Raw genomic sequence first — 21,689 nt, 5'->3', positions numbered from 1 at the left:
CGTCTTGCATGAACAGAAAGTATACCCCCGCACACACTTGTGGTTGGACATTGCAAGAGAAAATAAATAGTGGTGGACAAACTGTCTTTCAAGGAAGTATGTCCTGGTTGTCTGCCGTTTGCTGAGCTTCTCATTCAAGAACTCCTAATAAACTTCCAAGGAAGCCCAGAGTTCCCTGAAACACAGCGTGAAAACCACTACATTGAAAAACAGCCCTTTGCTTTTGCTAGGGGCCTTGCTTATGACATGGAAGACAACATATTTTTCAGTTGCTGAAACCATCCCTGGCACTCTGCCCTGGTGCAATGACCTCCTAACAGCCCAGCTAAAACAGATGCAAACAACTAAAATTACAACATGAAAGTATTCTGCAGCAGCTGAGGGCTGCAGGAGGACTACTGAGATGTCTCTGTAGGAAGAGAACACGTTCTTCCTTTTATCTGCCTCCCCTACCTAGCTTAGCATGTGTTACCTTTGTGTTACACCTAAGATATTTTGCTGCTGAAGCAAAGGATGAAACTTGCCCCCCAATACCAAAGCTGACCACAGTGGCAATTGAATCTTACTAGCAATGGGATAGTAACCTGAGGACAGCAGACTAGCTTAGGGGATACAGCTCTGCCCTCTAACTCCTCACTGTCATCTCCTTAATTCTGGCTTATGTGGTCTGACATGGGTCTACCTAATGGTAAGGCTACCCGATTTTATTCTTCTGAAAATGAATTGGGAAAGGTATACATGGGGATATCACATTTTATCCTTTCAATGTCTATGAGGCAGGTACATAGGAAAATAGGAAGCTGTTGTATACAAAGTCTTGATCTATCTACCTTGGTATTGTCTACACTGACTGGCAGCAGCTCTCCAGGATTTCAGATGGGGAGGCTGAGAGAGAGAGAGAGAGAGAGAGAGAGAGAGAGAGAGAGAAAGGAAAACAGAAACAAAAACAGAGAAAGAAAGAAAGAAAGAAAGAAAGAAAGAAAGAAAGAAAGAAAGAAGAGGAAATTGCCCAGGGCCAATCAGCAAGTGTCTCACAGCTGAGTGGAGATTTGAACCCAAGGCTTCACAGTCCATCGCCAACACATTGTCCCTCCACACTTACTTGCTGGGAGTCCTCTGGAGCTCTCGGCTCCACAAGCACTTTCTTTCCTTTGCAGCAAACTGTGATCCAGATTGCATAGGTAGGCTTGTCTTTGTCTTTTGGTCAGGGGGTTGGACTAGCTGGACTTTTGCTCCTTTACAACTCTATGGTGCTGTGAAATTAATGGGAGGTTTTTGGGTAGTGCTAAGACTCAGTAGTGCAGAAGAGAAGCCCCATCTAGAAAGCAACAACAATGGGCCTCTTTCAAAAGGACAAAAAAAAAGAGGGATAAAGAACAACCTTTTTAAGGGAAGGGGCCAAAGGAGGATATATCACAAAAAGTGCCTGCCTGCAAACACACTGAACAAAGACTTCAGTGCAAAGAAAAGGAAAAGAAATTCTTAAATGGAATTTTTTTGTTTTTAAAAAACTGGCTGCATTAAAGGGAGAGGCAACACAGTGGAGCCCCCTCCATCAGCCGGACTGGGATCAGCTGCTGTTTAGTTCTTCCATTCCCAGAACTGTTTCCACCAGCAACCAATCCACCAGGCTGAATCTGAGGGAGGAGGTGACTGCAAGGTTCCCTCCACTGCTAGTTGGTGCCTCCCCTCCCAGAATTCTCTCCTGCAGAGCCAATTCCACATCACATAGTTTTATGTAACCAGTAGCGGACAGTTGATTCCTCTTCCCTCCCCATTCCTTTTTCCTCTTGTATCGTGACTCTTATAAATAATATTTACCTTTATATAGCAGTAGTAATGTCCTGCATGACAGCTGAAACCAGTATGTACCAAAACTGCATACAATGCATAAATAATTGGCTCTCCATTTGGCTGGGACATATATGGGCGAATATCCAAATACTCAGGGTATTTCACCTCCTAAACAGAAATGAAAGGGGGGAAAACACTTGCATTTTTCTCAATTCAGCACAACAAGGTTTTGGTATGAACATAAAAAGCCCTATATATCTCAGGACCAAGTTACTTGGGAAACTGCCTTATCCCTTTTATACCTAGTAGTTCACTGTATTCTGCAGAACAGTTTCTTTTTCAAGCTCCCAAGGTATCAGAAGCCTGATCTGTAGCAAGTTGGAGCTGGGCTTCTAATGTGGCCCCCTCTGATCTGTGGGGCAATATTCCTGTCAGGATACAAAAGGTGTCCACTATCTTTGCTGAAGGCACCTTTTGTTTCTAAAGATTTCGACGAAAAGATGTACACCTATATGTACATTCTGTGTTGCTTTTAAACCTACACTCTGCTGTTCCTGTGCTATATCATAATTAGTAGGATATAAAACCATTTTTATATCGTCCTTCACAATATTTGCTTCCAGGCTGCAGAATGCATTTTAACATGTGTCAATATTTATATCTGGGGCTGTAAAATCCAATCCAGTTGCAGCGCTGTGTTACCTTTGTAATTTTGCCACCACTGAAATTTGCGAACCGTTTCAAGGACAAGGTGAGTACGTTTGAAGCCCGATGTATTGTAAACCTCTTTGATGCAGGAACCATCTTTTTACACCTAAAACATAAGCAGAGGACATCTAGTTCAGCTTTCATTTGGTGTTATCCCATTTCCCGAAGTTCAAACAACTGCCTGCCCTATTTGAACTCGTATATGCAGGCTCAGATTTTCATAAATAAATTATGTCCATTCACAACAGCAGATTCAAGAAGGTTGGGGCAAAGAGAAAATAAAATGCCCCTGCCATTTCCTGCCTCCCACATGCCCTTTGATCCAGGCCAATGTCAAAGGTCAGCGTGGCTGGACACTTGACAGGGGGCCCATACCACAGCAGGGGACCACTGACGAAAGCCCCCGGGCTCCTGTCCTCTTCTTCACTGCCAGCTGCTTGTCACCTGCTGTGGGCCAGAGGGGACAAGCAAGGAAACAACCGTGGCGAGAAGGAAAGGTGCCACTGTTTGCTTATTCATTAGCCCTGCCTTGCAACCAACCGTGATGCAGACGAGCAGCAATGCCTCTCAACAACAGCAGGAAGACCCATGGGCTTCTGAAAACCTGGAGGCAGCGCCGCTCTTATTTTTCATTCATTCAACTTATATCCCACCCTGACAACCCCAAAGGAGCCCAGGGCAGAAACAACATAAATTCTGGAAACATTTTAAAAAGTGTTTTGAAAAACAGTTTAAGATGTTTTCTCCTCCAATGGTTTCAGGGCTGCCAAAAACAGCATCTTTTAGCTGCTCTTCTAAATGCCCCGTTCATTTGTTTCTGAGAGTGGGGAGGAGAAAATACAACTTTCAGTTGTCCTCAATGAATTTGGATGGCTTTTAATAAGCAAACAAGTGTCAAAATAAAGCTTGCTACACCACAGATCACTAAATATCAGTGATAAATAATTTAGCAAATGCCATTTTGCCTTGCAAGTTGCACATTAAATGAAAGCCAAACTCTTTTTTAAACCATGTAAGATTCATATGACAAATTGGTATTTTATTAGAGAGACACGTTAAATTTATTTCTTCTTACTTGCTACATTTATAGGCATTTTCACCATCCAGCTGTTCTGGCTTCACAAACTGCTCCAGAGCTTTGTTAACACTTTGCGCTGACTAGAAAAAGAGGAAGAGGAGAACTGAAGTGAGCTTCGCCAATAAAAATAAAACTATTCCAAGTTAACTCTAGTTCATGGCAGAATCTTCAGAGTGCATTTTAAAGGGAGAAGCTCTTTCAACTACCAAATGCATTAAATCAGTGAAAGAGGCATTCCAAAGTCATCTCTATCTATCATCCCCCAAACTACAAACATTGTAAAATCATTTCCATGGTTTTAAACGACGGCATAAAACCATTTTTGCAGGGGGCATGCCACCTAAATACTTCTTGAAGTACCGTATTTTCCCCCCCATAGGGCACACCGGCCCATAGGACGCACCTAGTTTGGGAAGTACGATGCTAAACTACTTGGCCCTTTTGGTCTAATCAAGTAGGTCTTGTGTTACCGGAAAACATTTACTTTTCATGCACACGACAATGAAGACAGTTTTTGCAGTACAGGCTTGCTGTATAATAGCTCAAGCTTTCATTGTGGGGATTAATGGGGACTCTCAGGCCTGGGGCCAAATGTGGCCCTCCAAGTATTTAAGTCTGGCCCACGGGACTCTCACGTGCTCACCTCAAGTGCTTTTGTCTGGCTGGAATGTGCTCTTGAGCTGTGATAATGGGTTGTCTCCAATTAAGCTCTACTTAGAGTAGACCCGTGAAAATTAAGCCATCTGTTAGCTGTGTCCATGGGCGTAGACAAGGGGGAGGGGCAAGGGGGCAACTTCCTCCTAAATCAATACAAATCTGAGGTTCTGCCCCACTAACAAAAATCCTGGCTACGTCCATTACTTTTAATGGGTCTACTCTGAGTAGGACTAGCACTGGCTACAACCCATGCTTCGTGCTGGCCTGGATGGAGGATGAAGAGCTGTGTGGGCAGAAACTGCTGACTATTGCTACAACATAATCTGTTGTGCAAAGGTAAGTGTCACATAGCTGCCTGCTCCAATTTTTGCCTCTGGTCCCAACCCGTCACTTGCATGTGGCTCCCAGAAAGCTGTACATGAAGGAATGTGGCCCCTGGGCTGTAAAAAGCCCCCCCCCCCCAGCTTTACTGAACAGAATGGAACTAACCCCATTGGCAGTTTTCTTATATTTTGGAGTAGAAAAGCACATTCCTAATCTAACCAAACTGCATGGCTGTTGGAGATTTAAACAAAGCTTTTTCTTTTTTCAAATTGGCATACCTTTATCTCCAATGTAATATCTAGGTATGGATCAAAAGTATCTGAAACTCCTTTGCAGTTCATACATTTTACTGAAACGGGAAAAAAGAAGTTTAGAATAATATACCGTGATCGAAGCCAGAGTTCAACAGCACTCAAACAAGACAGATTGTCAACAATATGCTAAGATCCTGGTGTTTTAGGAACCTACCTCTAGATCTTAGGTATCCTCCAAATATTTGATGAATGAATGTGGTAGCTTGGGTATGTCTGTCCAATCTAAAAACAAATCACAGAAGTAGGTAATTTAGGTCAAAAGAGATTTCACAAACACAATAATAGTTCCGGGGGTGGGGGTGTACTACTCCAGCTACAACTTACTTGTTGCTACCATTCAGACATGCTTTCTGCATAGCATCAACGGTGTACCGTAGAAATTCGTGTGCATCTTCCTGATTGCCAAAACGGAAATGCTTTGCTATTCCTAATATGCAAAGAAAGAAATTACATTGAATATAACACATAAACCAGAGGTAGCAAAACATTTTGGCCCAGCAGACCAGATCTTTACCTCCCCACACCCAGCAGGTCAACTTTAACAGGTGGGTGGAACCACCCATCTGACGTCAGCTGATGCAGAGAGTTCAATCCTGCTTTCCCCAGGCAATGGCTGTGTGGGGCTGTCAATCCAACCACGTCTCTACCAGCCCACATCTGACATCACATCTGACATCAGATGTGGGCATGGTTTTGGAAAATGGCCTGGTGGGCCAAATTTGGTCTGTGGGCTGACAGTCCCCCACCCTGATATAAAAGTCAGGCTTACACAACCTGCGACTTACCAAACCCACCAGGGGCACAACATCCCTCCTGTTTTTGTTGCCTGCCTAAGACGGCAAAACTAGGAAAGTTGGTAGGCTACAATCTATGGCTTTACGCTGTGGTGGGCTTTGTGGTTTACATGTCATGCAGACGCTATGTAGTTTAAAGCATACTAGATGTCAAAGAAGATAAACGCTTACGTCTAAGATCATTTATGACAGGCATAGGCTTGATGACATTGCCGGAGTTTGAAAGCGCCTGGGTGATGTGACCTTGCATGGTGCACATCATGCAAAATCCCTGTTCGTGACCTGAAAAGGAAGGGGGGCAGGGGAGAAATACCCATCCTGTATTATAAAACAAACAATTGGACAAACCTTTTTGCAGCTCACAAAAAGCAGTCAGTCAAACAAAACGTTGCTTCAAGGATAAGTCATTGCAATTGCTTCAAGGGGCAAAATTATTTACATCCAAGGGGAAAAGGGATGAATTTTTAAAAAGACACATATTATATGCAATTATCTCCAAAACAAGCAATAGACACCACACTCAACATCTAACAAATTCTGAGCATAGTAAGCAAAGCAATTCTATATGCTATGTGTGAGGCCTAACAAAAATAGGCTGGTTCTCACCCACCTGCCTTCATTCATACCTATAATTTGAGCAGCACTTACAGCTCAGGGTAGTAAAAACACAGGGGTGTATACTCAGAGTAGATCTACTACAATTAAAAGGCACGACTAACTTAGGTTCCATAGGAACTGCCTTACACTGCTTAAGAACAGACCATGTTCTTAAGAAGCCTACCATATTTAGAATCATAGAATATTGTCCACATTATTAGAGAAAGTATGACAAACGTTAAAATATACTCACAGGTTTTGGAGTGTTCATGGGAAAGCATGTAGTTGGCAAGAGGTGGGGTGTAGGTCAGACACTGCAGTGCAGAGTTGAGGAAGCATGTGTTGCCAAGGTTTTGGAGACCGGCTCCAACTCTGTGTGTTTTTTGCCATTTCAAGCATATCTTCTCTGCCGGAAAGAGGACCTTCTGCGGGGCAGTGATGCCGTCACCAACAGCGGCTGAAGACCAAAGACACATTTTAAATATACTGAAGCGATTTAAGATTTTGACAGAATGATTACTCAAAGATAGAATTTTAAAATTCAGAACAAAGGACAATGATGTTTGGGAAGCTCCAGCTAAAAGGTGGCCCAGGGTATGTGTGGAACCACTTTTAAATAAGTAATTTACAATGGTAAAGATAAATAAAAACCCGTTTTAATTACCTTCCTGATCTGAACGCTGTATCTTTTTAGTGTTAAAAATGTTAACTATTGGAAAAATCTTAGGTGATTAATAGTGTATTTTGTTCTATTGATATACTGGGCATGCGTATCAGAGGTTTTTCTCTTTTTTAAACATTTCTATTCCACCTTTCCTCTAAGGAGCTCAAGGTGGTGTACATGATTTTCTTCCTTCCCATTTTACCCTGACAACTCTGCGAGGTAGGCTAGGCCAAGAGTGACTGACTGATCCAAGGTTTCCCAGAGAGCTTTACAGCTGAATGGGGATTTGAACTCTGGTCTCCTAGTCCAACACTCTGACCACTACTTCACACCAGCGCCACAAAAGAAAAGTAGCATTTTCTCTGTTTATATAGAATGTGCATGTGTATCTTAGCAGGCAGCTTCTTAGAAGAGGCACCCTCTTCTTTCCTACACAGGAAAGAATGCCTCTCAATATTATGCTTGCCAGTTTAAGTCTTTTAAAAAAACGAATATTGAAAAACACTATTACGACGTATAAAAATCTTCTTAATCATCTTCTTAATCAATACCATTTTTAATGTGCTTAATGGTTCATCCCAACTGCTAACTGTGCCTTGTTTATAGTTACCAAGGTAACTGTGGCATAACTACTGCAATAGGAGAATATGGCTTTCTCCTTTGGCTCTTGCCACAGGTGGAACAAATTTTCAAAAATTAAGGTTGCACGAGTTGCACAACAGGCTTAAGAACGTAAGAAGAGACTGCTAAAACATGCCAGTGGCCCATCTAGTCCAACACCCTGTTCTCACAATGGCCAACCAAGATGCCTCTTCTGGGAAGCCTGAGTGCAATAGCCATCCCCTATCCTGCAGTTTCCAGCAACTGGTATTCAGGTGTATACTGCTTCTGACAATGGAAGTACCTTGCAAATCCAAGTGTTCTGGTTGCTATGCTTTACTGCTTAGTGTTGGTTTTAATTATTGTGCATTGTATATTTCACTTGTTTGTAATCGGACCAAGGAATGTTTATTGATGGGTGAGCATATGAATTTCATAAACAAAATAAAATCGTAAGAAGCTTCGCTGTGTGTTTTCTTTTCTCTCTCTTTGTTAATAGAGCGGCTTTACTTACACAGATCCTTCTGAGCCGAGGGCTTGGATTTATCAGGTACTGATGAATTAGAGTACACTGCAGCTCCTGGCACTGGCCCCAAAGATATCTTGTGTTTTGGAGCTTCTAAAGAAGAAGACACAGCACCCCATCCTGCAGAGCCCGAGTCCATTTCTCCAGAAGCTGGTGCCACGGAGCTGAAAGGCTGTTTCTCAGAAGCCGAAGGCTTTGAGGACTCAGACGTCTTGTCAACTATGGTCATTGTTCATCTCTGTAAAACCGAGAGAGAGAAACATATCGTGGATGCACGGCAAAAGGAGTAGAAATCTTGATTCACTTTCTAAGTAGACAACACACAGTTCTTTTTATACATGACGGAAACTCAATCAAGGAAACGTGATCTCCTCAAACAAAAGAAATGGACTGGTCCTTTGGCCATAGCACAATGTTCCCAAGTAGCGCCCACCCACATAATCTCTCTTGAGACAGTCGCTCGGTGTCTTGGAGTTGCCACACTGGGCCGGTCAGGCTGCCCCAAGAGGTTCTTCTCCAGCTCCCCCAACCTCTCTGGCAAATAGACAAATCCCTTGTGATGACCACAACCTAGGTTTAAGGTGCAATTTGGCACCTAGCTTACATATTTGAGTTTCTAACACTGATCCAAGGTCAGAAATGATGGCTCACTTGGTTTTTTCAAGGAAGCTGCTTGCAACTCAGTAGGTGTCCTGCATAAAGTGACAAGGTGCTTCAGCACCTGTGCATTGTTTCAGAGAACACTAAGGCTTCCATGTAGGGCAGACTTTGTCCTCTGAAAGCCCTAGCAGTGACAGATTGCAAGATTCAGTATGGCCTAAGGCATGTGTGAATATCAGCAGCACATTGGAAAAGAAAAAAAAATCCCACCTTGCCAGACTGGATTGACCCTAATCAAGCATTTAAGAACCACAAGCCCCTCTTTTTGCCATGCCTGTTTTCATGACACGTTAAATACCGATGTTATTTTTTATAAACAAGTTGCATACAAATAAGTACTTAAGAAGCCATTGTACATGACATTGTGTGGCATGGCAGTTTCTTTGGATTAATGCTCCCCCCCCCCCCAGGGCAATATAAGTATTCCAATTCCCTAAATGGCTGCTTCAATCTCTAGATATAGGGGCTGAAGGGAAGAGGAAGAACTAGCTTAGTTGCAACATCCTTGGCCAACCCTGGCTCATGGTGGATGGTGGGCCAAACAGCACCATCCATCTACTTGATGATGCTGACGTTCACAGGGCTCTCTGTGTTAATATTAGTCTCAGAATTAGTTATGTCTCATATCAGCCTACCAATTGAGCCTGACCATGGCAACGTGCTGCAGCCTGCATTATCCCAGTTCCCAACTTGGAAAGACGGTGCTGCATTGCAGGAGATGCCAAATTTATGGCTCTCCCAATTCCTTCTGGCGTTAACGTCAAAAGAGGGTATGGTCACACAGCTACCCTAGCATTGCATATCCTCATTTAAATAAACACATAAATGCTGTACTAGAGCTGCTGCCATCCATACGATATTTTCTGTCTTGAAGGCTGAAAAGTGGGGAGTGTACACACAGCTGCAATAGTGCTATAGCAGCTCTGATTGTGACACTGTCTTTCGGCTGTAAAAGGCTAAAATAAAGAGTAGTAGTGCTACACTACTCCAGGCAGAGAAAACCAATTGCAGCATGTGCTAGTTTAGCTTGCAATTCAACTGCTGGCATGCGCAATTTCTTCGTGTGCTAAGAGAATGACACATGCAAGGATGGACCAAAGGCAATAGTACAGTAATGCAGCCAGTAATGTCCCACCAGTGCATATCATTTTGAGTTTGGATGCAGAGAGAGGGAGGATCCAGCAGGCAGGAAAAGCCCATGTTAGTGAAAGGAACTGCTGGAGAGGGTTAACTGTAGCATGTACTATGCTAACTCCCTACTGTATTTTGAAACCAGAGAGATCTTAAGCAAATCTAATCTCCCTGGGTGTCTAGATCAACACAAAGCCCAGAGATTGGCTTGACAGTAACTGAGAACTGAAGGTTACTGGAAGTGTTTCACACATATGAGGTTACACAAAGTAAATCTAACAGCTTTCATTGCTCTGTTAAACAACACATTCTCAGAGCTCCCTATTAAATCTGGCTTCCTTTTGGAATTACAGGGCTCAGGTTACCAAAATTGCGCAATAATGTAGCAGAAACATACTGAGAAGCACATCTCTGCGCCAACGCTAAACATGCTTAAGTATTTACTCATTTCCTGCATGTGCCTGTTCGTTCTTAATGGGAATAGCAATGAAAGAAGAGCACATCGGAAGCGCAATTCTCTTCCCCCTATTATGTAGGAAAAGGTACAATGTGAAAGGGCGCGGGGAGGAAGGGGCAGAAGGTCAAGGAGCCCTCGATGTACAAATAAGTCAATAACACAATTGCTGAGCAGGAGTTCACTTGCAAGTCATCTGAGAGAATTGTTTATAGAAGAGCATGAACACAGCAGCCAAAATTCATTTGGAAGATAGTAAACTACAGTCCAAGTGCATCATTCCGGAGTGCCTGGAGCAAACCTAGTAATAAGAGACAACTCCAAAACTGTCAACTGCTCAGATAAGATTATCCGACAACAAACACAGATGCGAATCCAGACAAAGAGTACGTTCCATTAAGCAGCGGGGTGGGGCAGGAGAAAAAAAAAAAGAGGTTTATCATCTTTTCCCCTCTAGGAAACAAGGATGCTTCACCACCACTTGGGAAATGTAACAATAATGAAAAAAGGCAAAGAGGAAATTGTCACAAAAGTAAAGAGTGAAAAGTAATTCTACAGCGCAGTAGCTGTGATTCACTATTTACACAAGCACTTTCTTGTTAAAATGGCATGGCTCTCAATACTGTTGCCAACAACACACTAAGAGAAAATATTTATGACTCCTAATAAGCCACAGAACGTGGCGTGTGACTAAATGGTACCCAATCAGCGACTAGTGTTGTGTAACTTCCACTGATTTCAATCGGGTGGGACCTGCAAGTCTTACACAATCCTACGTGACTGGATGGTGAGTTACTTCACGTGGGCATACTTACTGGGAAGTAGGCCTTACTAAATTGTGAGACTTGCTCCCAAGACAACAGGCCTAAGATCAGCTTTCATGGGAGAGGTCTCTGATCTGACTTAACAAGCCATACAGTGGTACCTCGCAAGACGAATGCCTCGGAAGACAAAAAACTCGCAAGACGAAAGAGTTTTTCGTTTTCTGAGTTGCTTTGCAAGACGGATTTCCCTATGGGCTTGCTTCGCAAGACGAAACGTCTTGCGCCTTTTTTAAAAAACCGCTAATGCATTCCTATGGGAAACCGTCAATACACAGCGGTGCTTCGCAAGACAAAAAAGTTCACAAGACGAAAAAACTCGCAGAACGAATTAATTTCATCTTGCGAGGCACCACTGTACTGCACTGCTCCCAGTTCACTACTCCTTGGGAGCAGCAAACAAACCAAGAAGTGGGCAGGGAGCTTATGACACATGCTGTGTCTCCCCAATCTCAGCCAATACAACACTGACCCAGGTAGTCACCGGTCAAGGCACTGACCAGACCTGCTTAACTTCGAGAAAGATCCTGCATCATGTGCCCTCAGATAATGCCCTGGGACTAGTCTAATCACCGGCTTCATAGCAGGACTCTCAGCTTCTGTAGGTCAATCTACCCAACGTAGAATACAATACAAAGAACAGGAAGATGGTTGCATAGCAGTTAGTTCCTGATGACTCAAAGCAAGTAAGACAAATGGCATGCACTATATAGCAATGACAAACCTAGACAGCATCTTAAAAAGCAGAGACATCACCTTGCCAACAAAGGTCCGTATAGTTAAAGCTATGGTTTTCCCAGTAGTGATGTATGTAAGTGAGAGCTGGACCATAAAGAAGGCTGATCGCCGAAGAACTGATGCTTTTGAATTATCGTGCTGGAGGAGACTCTTGAGAGTCCCATGGACTGCAAGAAGATCAAACCTATCCATCCTGAAGGAAATCAGCCCTGAGTGCTCACTGGAAGGACAGATCGTGAAGCTGAGGCTCCAATACTTTGGCCACCTCATGAGAAGAGAAGACTCCCTGGAAAAGACCCTGATGTTGGGAAAGATGGAGGGCACAAGGAGAAGGGAACGACAGAGGACGAGATGGCTGGATAGTGTTCTTGAAGTTACCAGCATGAGTTTGACTAAACTGCGGGAGGCAGTGGAAGACAGAAGTGCCTGGCGTGCTCTGGTCCATGGGGTCACGAAGAGTCAGACACGACTAAACGACTAAACAACAACAACAATAGCAGCAGAGAAAATACATATACAGTGGTACCTCGGGTTAAGTACTTAATTCATTCCGGAGGTCCATTCTTAACCTGAAACTGTTCTTAACCTGAAGCACCACTTTAGCTAATGGGGCCTCCTGCTGCCGCCGCACCACCAGAGCACGATTTCTGTTCTCATCCTGAAGCAAAGTTCTTAACCCGAGGTACTATTTCTGGGTTAGCAGAGTCTGTAACCTGAAGCGTATGTAACCTGAAGCGTATGTAACCTGAGGTACCACTTTAACGCAAAGTACACAACAAACACACAAACCCAGGGTCACTGATCAGCCTGACCTATGCACAGGAGTTTGCCTTCCAGATCTCCAAACTGCGCCCCAGTTCCATATTGCGGTTATATCCGTGTAAGAAAATTGTCAGTGTGTGTGAATGGTGTTTCAGATGGGAGACTGAGCGGTTTGTGAAAGTGCAAGATTCTAATCACTGGTATTCTGAAGCAATCTGCAAGTCAAAGACTGCCTGAATTAAAAGCACCACATGAAAATGTGAATTGACCTTCAACAGTTGCTATAAACCATGGTTAGGCAAACTAAGACCCGGGGGCTGTTTCCAGCCCAATCACCTTCTAAATCTGGCCCACGGATGGTCCGGGAATCAGTGTGTTTTTACATGAGTAAAATGTGTGCTTTTATTTAAAACACATCTCCGGCTTATTTGTGGGGCATAGGAATTCATTAATCCCCCCCCCCCACAAAAAATATAGTCCGGCCCCCACAAGGTCTGAGGGACAATAGACCGGCCCCCTGCTGAAAAGGTTTGCTGACCCCTGCTATAAACACTGGACAAAACAATTAATACTACAGGGGTAGGAAACATGGAACCCTTTTGATGTTGCTGGATGCCAATTCCCATCAGCCTCAGTCAATGGGTAATGGTCAGGGGTTATGGGACGTGTAGTCCAGCACTTCTGGAGGGCACAGGGTCCCCATTCCTGTAACAAAACTGACCAATCTGAGAAAATTGCAGGGGCCAACATTTATGCTTTTTAACAAGTTCAATAAATTGCAATGCATCAAGTGTTTAGAATTTATTTCCTGATAATTTAAGGCAGATACAGACTGGAGGAGGGGGTTAATTGTTTTTGGGTTTTTTGTGTATTTTATGTTTTTTATGTTGTATTTTTATGTTGAAACCGCCCTGATATTTACAGAGGAAGGGCGGTACACAATTAATAATAATAATAATAATAATAATAACAATAATGGGAAATTATATTTTATAATAGAATAGCAGGTGGATGGATAGATGGCTCAGCTATAAACTTCAGTAACATTTAGCAACAGGTAACTGCCCAATTTTCAGTCTGTTTGAAGAAATGTTGTACACCACATTTACAAGGGCACACCTTACAATAAAATCAAATACCTTAATTGGAAACATCAGGTCTCTCATTAAAAAGCTGTAATTATTTTAAGAACACCGACCATTAAGAATGTAAAGTCCCAGCAATTACCCCCAGTAGTTCCATTTTGTTTTACTTTTTTTTTGGATTCAGAACCTCTCTGCACAAGCCCTGTCTCTCCCCCCCGCCCCCGGCCGCCATTTCTGTTCTCAATTATTTATTCTCCCCAGCTTCTTGTTTCCTTTCCCCCACAATTGTCGACCTTGTGCCTAAATCTTTCAATTTAATTTCACTATGGTCTTTTACAACAAAGTTAACTGGTTCTTCTAACATATTCCATTCCGAAAGAAGCAATTTACTTGCAAAGAGGCAGCTCTGTGTGTTTTAAAGGTGCCTTCAAGATACATTTGTGTTTGCAATTTTATACTTACAAAGCATCGTTTATGCCAGGAGAGCCTAAAGTAGTATGTTTCCAGCTACTGAAGCTATAAAATGGGTTTTTAGTAGGGGGCGTGGTAGTCAGTACACACAGAAGGTAGAATATCTGTAAAATGTCTATCTGCCCTATCCCTGGAAATTAATATTACTGAAGGCAGAAGCATTTGATAAATTCCTCCCTGGGGAAGGTGGATTTTGCAAGGAACAGAAGAGGCATATTGATACTTTCCCTCCCAGCTCTACTACACAGGAATCTATTGTGCTGCTGCTATAATATCATTCATGCCAAATACAGAGCAACGCGGCCCTGATGTCAACATGTCACACAGCCAGCGTGCATACAGAAAATGTCCATGCGGGAAACAAGATTCGCCGCCCTTGTTCAAACCCAGCAACAGCTGCTGCAACATGTCTAATCAGATGTGGCAAAAGGATGAACTGGACTGAAAAGGTGGACACGTAAGCTATGGACCTAAAAGATGCAAAAAGACCTGGGTGTCTGTTAATTCCCATCTCCACCACATCAAAGCCCGATTTCCAGACACAGGGGGAAGAATGAGAAGATGGGAAAGTACAGGAATCACTCATTTGAGAAGTAGTGTCCATGGCAACCAAGCAAAGGAAGTAATACTATATAGAGAATGACAGGAGACTTTCAAACCCACCCACCCCTTCAGCAGCAAGGGGGAGGGGCATGAGCAGGGGCACCAGAAGGAAATGGCAAAGTGAAGACAATCTTACAAAATCAGAGGGAAATAAGATATGGGCACCCACAGGAATTTTTCCAAGGGAGAGGAATAAGCACATATACATAATTGAAAGGTGGAAGCAGGCAAGTTTCTTGCAAAACAAATGAGAATATCTCTGGTTCTACAAATATTTTATTTATTATTTGGAGCATTTGTATCCTTGCTCTTCAACCAAAAAGGCCCTCAGAGTGATTTGCATACAATCAAAACAAGACAGTCCCTACCTACCTCTCATTTTTAAAAAACAAACAAACCCCACAACAACTCGCATGATGCACAAGGAGAACGGAACAGGCAGGCAGAGGAAAATAAAATAAAAACTCAGGCACCGATTTCTAAAGAGTTGTTTCTGTAATGACCAGCTGGCACAAGTCTGGGCCAGGAGGTGCCTTATGTCCCCAGATGACAGCTGAGGGGAGAGGGAGGCCTGATGGAGCTGATCTGTCACAGAAGCTGAAGAAGCTCTCAAACTGCTGGAAGGGCTGCACTTCTTTTTTCTATAAGAAAGCTGACAAACTGGGGCTAATGGTCTGTTGTGTGGGGACTGCCCCCGCCCCTACCCCATCTGGACAGCCAAGGTGAGGGAAAGAGACAATGTAGGCTACTCACAAACTGGGAAGGAAATGGGAGAAAAAGCAGTACAGTGGTACCTCAGGTTAAGTACTTAATTCATTCTGGAGGTCAGTTCTTAACCTGAAGCACCAGTTTAGCTAATGGGGCCTCTTGCTGCTGCCATGCCGCAGGAGCCCGATTTCTGTTCTCATCCTGAAGCAAAGTTCTTAACCTGAAGCACTATTTATGGGTTAGCGGAGTGTGTAACCTGAAGCATATGTAACCTGAAGCGTATGCAACCCGAGGTACCACTGTATATATGGGATCAAGAAAAGAGGGAATTCTGTAACTGCCTCCCCCCCCCCCATGGGAGGTCAGAGGAAGCAAGGCCCCTGCTCCACACTAAAGCTCAAGTCCTTCCTAGAGATGGAGTTAGACCATGGGTAGGCAAACTAAGGCCCGGGGGCTGGATCTGGCCCAATCACCATCTAAATTCGGCCCGCGGACCGTCCGGGAATCGGCGTGTTTTACATGGGTAGAATGTGTCCTTTTATTTAAAATGCATCTCTGGGTTATTTGTGGGGCCTGCCTGGTGTTTTTACATGAGTAGAATGTGTGCTTTTATTTAAAATGCATCACTGGGTTATTTGTGGGGCATAGGAATTTGCTCATTCCCCCCCCCAATATAGTCCGGCCCCCCACAAGGTCTGAGGGACAGTGGACTGGCCCCCTGCTGAAAAAGTTTGCTGACCCCTGTGTTAGACAGTTACAATGCACACATGAAACCATGCTGAAACAGAGAATGGAAGAGTGGGGCAAACTATTCAAAAGCCTTCTGACAACCATACGCACAGAGAGAAGTGCACACACACACAAAGAATTGGATGTATAATACCCATACTTTTCTGCCAAAGCAAAATGACTATATACGTATATGCAATACACACACACACACACACACACACACGCACACACTAATACCCTAAAAGCCAAATGTACATACATCTCTCTCTGTATGTACATAACACCAGTGGTGTGAAACACACACTTTACACCCCCAACTGTATATAAAATGTGCATAGGAACGTATATATGCACACACACACTTGCCAGTATACAGGCACACACTGAAAGAAAACCAACTTTATGCGGACGTGTGTGTATACGACACCAGAAATACACACAGTAGTACACAGACATAAAACACAGGTACATATACACACCTCATTCCCTCCAAACCACCCAACTGCCTTCCCTTCCTTTCGCTCTCACTCCCCCCCCCAAACCATATAAGCAGCAAAGCGGGGTTGAAGGGTGGGGGGAAGCATTTCACAAGCTCCCCCCAGTTCTCCCCCAGCCACAGAAAACAAGCCCACGCACGTATCACAGAGCCCATCCCCCGCGTATCTCCAACGCCCCAAACCTCGGGCCCCATAATGCCTCCACCCCCAGCCCCCACTAGCACTGGGTGAGCGCGGGGGCGGCATTTGCAAGAGGAACGGGGGCTGCTGGGGGGGGGCGCGAAGCGGGGGGTGGGGGTCGGAGGTCACCCCGGGGCAGAGATGGCTGAGGAGTGGGGGGGTCGTGAGAGAAAGAGAGAGAAAGAGGGGAGGCAAATGGCAGTGGGCGGGGCGGGGCCAGGACACGCATGGGCCTAGTGGGGAGGCGGGAAGGGAAGCGCCGGGAGAAAAAGCGACGGGCGGAGGAGGCGGCGGCTGAGGAGGCGAGGAGGGGGCGCTCCCGCAGCAGCAGGGGGGCGGGAACGGGCCGCGCCGAGCAGCCCCGGCCTGGGGAGGGACGGAGGGGGCGGCCTAGCCCGGCGCGGCTCCCCGGCGCAGCCCACCCGGCCCCTCGCCCGCCCTCTCCCGCTTTCCCCCCTCACGCTCCCGCGGTCCCCCTCAGCCTTCCCCGCTTCAGTTACCTGGGACGGCGCTGCCGGCTCCCCTTTCGCCTCAGCCCGGCCGCTCCGCCTCCCTCCCCTCCTGCTCCTGCTTTGCCCGCGTCGGGGAACAATGACGTGCCCCGCTCCGCCCGGCCTCTTGCATCCGGGGCCCCGGCGAAGGCCGGCGCGGCTCTGGGTCACACAGGGACCAGCGCCGCCCCTGCGGCTTCGACAGGGGGCCGGCAGGGGGCGCTGCGCTCGCCGGCGTCTGTTTTAAAAAAGAGATGGAGGGCGGGGCAGGGGCTCGGCGGAACTGCGGGTTTAGGGGCGGTCGGCAAAGAGGCAGGAGGAGGCGGCGCCGCCGCCGCCGCCGCTGCGGCGAGGGGCGGTCTCGAAAGTGCGAGCCGCGAGTGGAACGCAGACTCGGAGTTCGGTTGCGGCTGCTGTTTAACGGGGGGTTGGGGTTGTTTGTTTTCGCGCAGAGCGGCGGTTCTGCGCACGCCTTGCTTGGAGGCAAGCCCCGCTGATCTCACTGGGGCTTCCTCCCTCTGGGTTTCTTGCAGCCCTAACCATGGCCGCACATTTAAAGCAACACGTGGCTTTCCCCCCAAAGAATCCCTGGGAACTGTAGTTGAGAGATGTTAGGAGACATCCTATCCCCCGCAGTTTGGAATTCCCAGCGCCCGTAAACTACAATTCCCAGGGTTCATTGGGGGAAGGTATGGCTGTTAAAGGGACACGGGTGGTGCTGTGGGTTAAACCACAGAGCCTAGGACTTGCCGATCAGAAGGTCAGCAGTTCGAATCCCCGCAGCGGGGTGAGCTCCCGTTGCTCGGTCCCTGCTCCTGCCAACCTCGCAGTTCGAAAGCACGTCAAAGTGCAAGTAGATAAATAGCTACCGCTCCAGCGGGAAGGTAAACGGCGTTTCCGTGCACTGCTCTGGTTCGCCAGAAGCGGCTTAGTCATGCTGGCCACATGACCTGGAAGCTGTCTGCGGACAAATGCGGGCTTCCTGGCCTACAGAGCGAGATGAGCGCCGCAACCCTAGAGTTGTCCGCGGCTAGACCTAATGGTCAGGGGTCCCTTTACCTTTACCTTTATGTCTGTTAAAAGTGGTATGGGAGTGGGTGGTGAGGATGCAACCTGAGTCTGCTGGGGTAGTGGGCTTAGGATTGTAGCCCAGAAGGCTCTTTCTCATTTCTTCACTGCCACTGAAGCTGCTATTATGTGGAAGAAATATAACAGCAGCTGTCGAAAATCTTTGGACCTCCAGATACTGCTGAAGTACAACTCCCATCAGCCATAAAAAAAACTTGGACCATAAACCATTGATGATGGGAGTTGTAGTTCAGCAACATCTGGAGAGCCAAAGGTTCCCCACTCATGGTATATAGGATTGCAGCCTTACTTCAAAATGTAGGCAAGACCTGCTGCAGTTGGGGACCCTGCTGCTCAGTCAATGCCTCTGATTATGCTCAAGGAGAGATTTGCACAGGTACATTTTCTAAAGCAACTGGGAATTTTCTAAATACCCAGTGGGGTTGTAAACACTAGTCTTTGTCAAGAAACACAGGAAGCTACCTTGTGGCCAGGCCATTGGTCCATCCATCTCGGCACTCGCAGGAGAGTGTGGGGCAGCAGGGCAAATCTTTTTTGCTGCAAATGTTTCCATGTTTTTGTAGGAGAAAGCTGTACAATTATTTCACCAGGTCATGCAAAACTATAAGGTCATAAAGAAGGTGGAGGTGCACCATGTTTGATGACTAGCACAGATAAATGACACCCTGCTGAACCAGCTCTACAGACGGCCCAATATTCTACAACTACTCCACAAGTACATCGTTTTCAGGCGGGAAAATGGTAAAGATTTTGGGCTGCAGAATGGTATCTTGTGGATACAGAGAAATTCACATTTTCAAATCGTAGCACTTCTAAAGTGTCTAAAAATAGCACCCAGCAGGCGCACTCTTTGAAAGCAGAAAGGGTACAAAAATCCCGAGGAAAACCACGGTGAGTGAAACATCAAGGTGAACAAGAGTATCCATATGGAATCTTTATAATGGATCATGAAAAGGCACAAGCCATTAGCTGTAATGTTCAATTACCAGGGCCTGAAAAATATATGTTCTAATTAGTCACTTCTCAGTTTGCTATCAGAAGATTTCTTGAACCAAATATGCCCTAGTGAAACTGATGGCCCTATTAGCTTGACACAGATGGCTATGCTGCGTAAAGCACTGCTTGTCTTTAGATTTGCTAGTGGTGGTGATGGGAAAACCACACACAAACAAAAATCAGTGGCCATCTTTTCTTTGTTGGTTAAAAGAATGCAGATCCAAAAATACATATTTAACAATGAGGGCATTTATTTATTTATCCATCTCATTTACAATCCACCCTTTACCATCTGGTCCCACCCAGGGTGGACATGCACCACATAAATCTTCATAAAATATAAATACCATATTATAAAATACCATAGTTAAACACATACATGCAACATCAACAACCAGTCTGGTGTAGTGCTTAGAACTCAGCCATGAAGCTCACTGGGTAACATTGGGCCAGTCAATGCCTCTCAACCTAACCTACCTTACAGGGTTGTCACGAGGAACCATGTGCTCCTTGAAGAAAAAAGGTGGGATATTAATGCAGATTTATTTTTTTAAAGCATATTAAGTAGGGGATAAAAACAGAACAAAACAGGAAGCTTGGGTAAAGTCTTCAGCTGCTGTCAAAAGGTCAACAATGTCAGGGCTCAGCTTACTTCAAAGTGGTCATTCTAAAGATACGGGGTCCCTGTAGGGAAAGCCTGTCCATCCACCATTGTCCCCCAAGTTTTCCTCAAGTGGTGGGATCATCATCAGACACTAATTAAAGGGCAGGTCAGTATGGAAAGAGGCATCCTTTCAGATACTTGGGTACAAGGCTGGCCCACCCATGAGACAAGGTGAGGTGACTGCCTCAGGTGGCACGCTCCACGGGGGCAGCAGATTCTGACCGAAATCTTTATTATCCCATTGTTTCTGATGTAGATCTTCACTCACCCCTTCTTCCTGGGAGGGAGGGGGCACCATTTTGTGGTTTACGTCGAGTGCCAAAATGTCTTGGGCTGGCCATCCTTGGATTCCATGTCATTTATGGCTTTACTTGGGCTCAGAAGTGAATTGGCAACCAGCACAACTCTTTTAAACCCCGGTTGTATGTGAGTTTAATATGCCTGTCAGCACTCTGGCTGCAGCATTCTGTTCCGGTTGCCCTTTTTAGACTGTTTTCAAGAGCAGCCCCATTGAGCGCATCAAATCCTATTCCTCTGTCTACCTTGTGTACAGGCAATACAAAATAAACTCTTGCATAGGGCTCGCTTCCCTCCACAGCTATTCTTTGGTTCCCACCCAAGGGACCTTGATCCATTACTCCCTGGCCCCATATCCACAGTAAGAATAATGCGGGTGGCGCTGTGGTCTAAACCACTGAGCCTAGGGCTTGCCGATCGGAAGGTCGGCGGTTCGAATCCCCGCAACGGGGTGAGCTCCCGTTGCTCAGTCCCAGCTCCCGCCAACCTAGCAGTTCGAAAGCACGTCAAAGTGCAAGTAGATAAATAGGTACCGCTCCAGTGGGAAGGTAAATGGTGTTTCCGTGTGCTCCTCTGGTTTTGCCAGAAGCAGCTTAGTCATGCTGGCCACATGACCTGGAAAAACTGCCTGCAGACAAACATTGGCTCCCTCGGCCAGTAAAGTGAGATTAGTGCCGCAACCCCAGAGTCGTTCACGACTGGACTTAACTGTCAGCGGTCCTTTACCTTTACCTTTTTAATAATAATAACAATAACAACTAAAAAACCCCTAAATCATCATCATCAAGGTCATAATACCAACAACAACTATAAAGGCCATAATAAAGGTTATTATAATGATAGTTGGGACACGGGTGGCACTGTGGGTTAAACCACAGAGCCTAGGACTTGCTGATCAGAAGGTCGGTGGTTCGAATCCCCGTGATGGCGTGAGCACCCGTTGCTTGGTCCCTGCTTCTGCCAACCTAGCAGTTTGAAAGCATGTCAAAGTGCAAGTAGATAAATAGGTACCACTCTGGCGGGAAGGTAAACAGCGTTTCCGTGCGCTGCTCTGGTTCTGCTTAGTCATGCTGGCCCCCTCGGCCAATAAAGCGAGATGAGCGCCGCAACCCCAGAGTCGGTCACGACTGGACCTAATGGTCAGGGGTACCTTTACCTTCCTAATGATAGTAACAACCAGTGTGAAGTACTGCAGTGGTTAGAGTGTTGGCAGACTAGGGTTCAAATCCCCACTCAGCCATGAAGCTAATTGGG

At 45.5% G+C, this 21,689-nt stretch overlaps 1 protein-coding gene across 1 annotated transcript in view; it reads right to left on the bottom strand.

The window, feature by feature from the left end:
• USP42 (ubiquitin specific peptidase 42) overlaps positions 1-17,745 on the bottom strand; it is a 38,157-nt gene extending 20,412 nt beyond the window's left edge. Inside the window, exons 1-10 of the mRNA XM_083413337.1 lie at positions 17,399-17,745; positions 8,045-8,294; positions 6,520-6,723; positions 5,841-5,951; positions 5,200-5,302; positions 5,030-5,097; positions 4,840-4,910; positions 3,578-3,660; positions 2,497-2,608; positions 1,822-1,962 (exon numbers count right to left, since the gene is read on the bottom strand). Coding sequence (XP_083269463.1) covers positions 1,822-1,962; positions 2,497-2,608; positions 3,578-3,660; positions 4,840-4,910; positions 5,030-5,097; positions 5,200-5,302; positions 5,841-5,951; positions 6,520-6,723; positions 8,045-8,285 — 1,134 coding nt within the window. The 5' untranslated portion in view covers positions 8,286-8,294; positions 17,399-17,745. The remainder of the gene's footprint in view (positions 1-1,821; positions 1,963-2,496; positions 2,609-3,577; positions 3,661-4,839; positions 4,911-5,029; positions 5,098-5,199; positions 5,303-5,840; positions 5,952-6,519; positions 6,724-8,044; positions 8,295-17,398) is intronic.
• Between the last annotated feature and the right edge of the window lie 3,944 nt (positions 17,746-21,689).

Source organism: Podarcis tiliguerta (genome assembly GCF_965153285.1).
Source record: "Podarcis tiliguerta genome assembly, chromosome: 14".
Lineage (NCBI taxonomy): Eukaryota > Metazoa > Chordata > Lepidosauria > Squamata > Lacertidae > Podarcis > Podarcis tiliguerta.
Note: the sequence above shows the minus strand (reverse complement) of the source record. Positions and strands in the feature narration are given on the sequence as shown.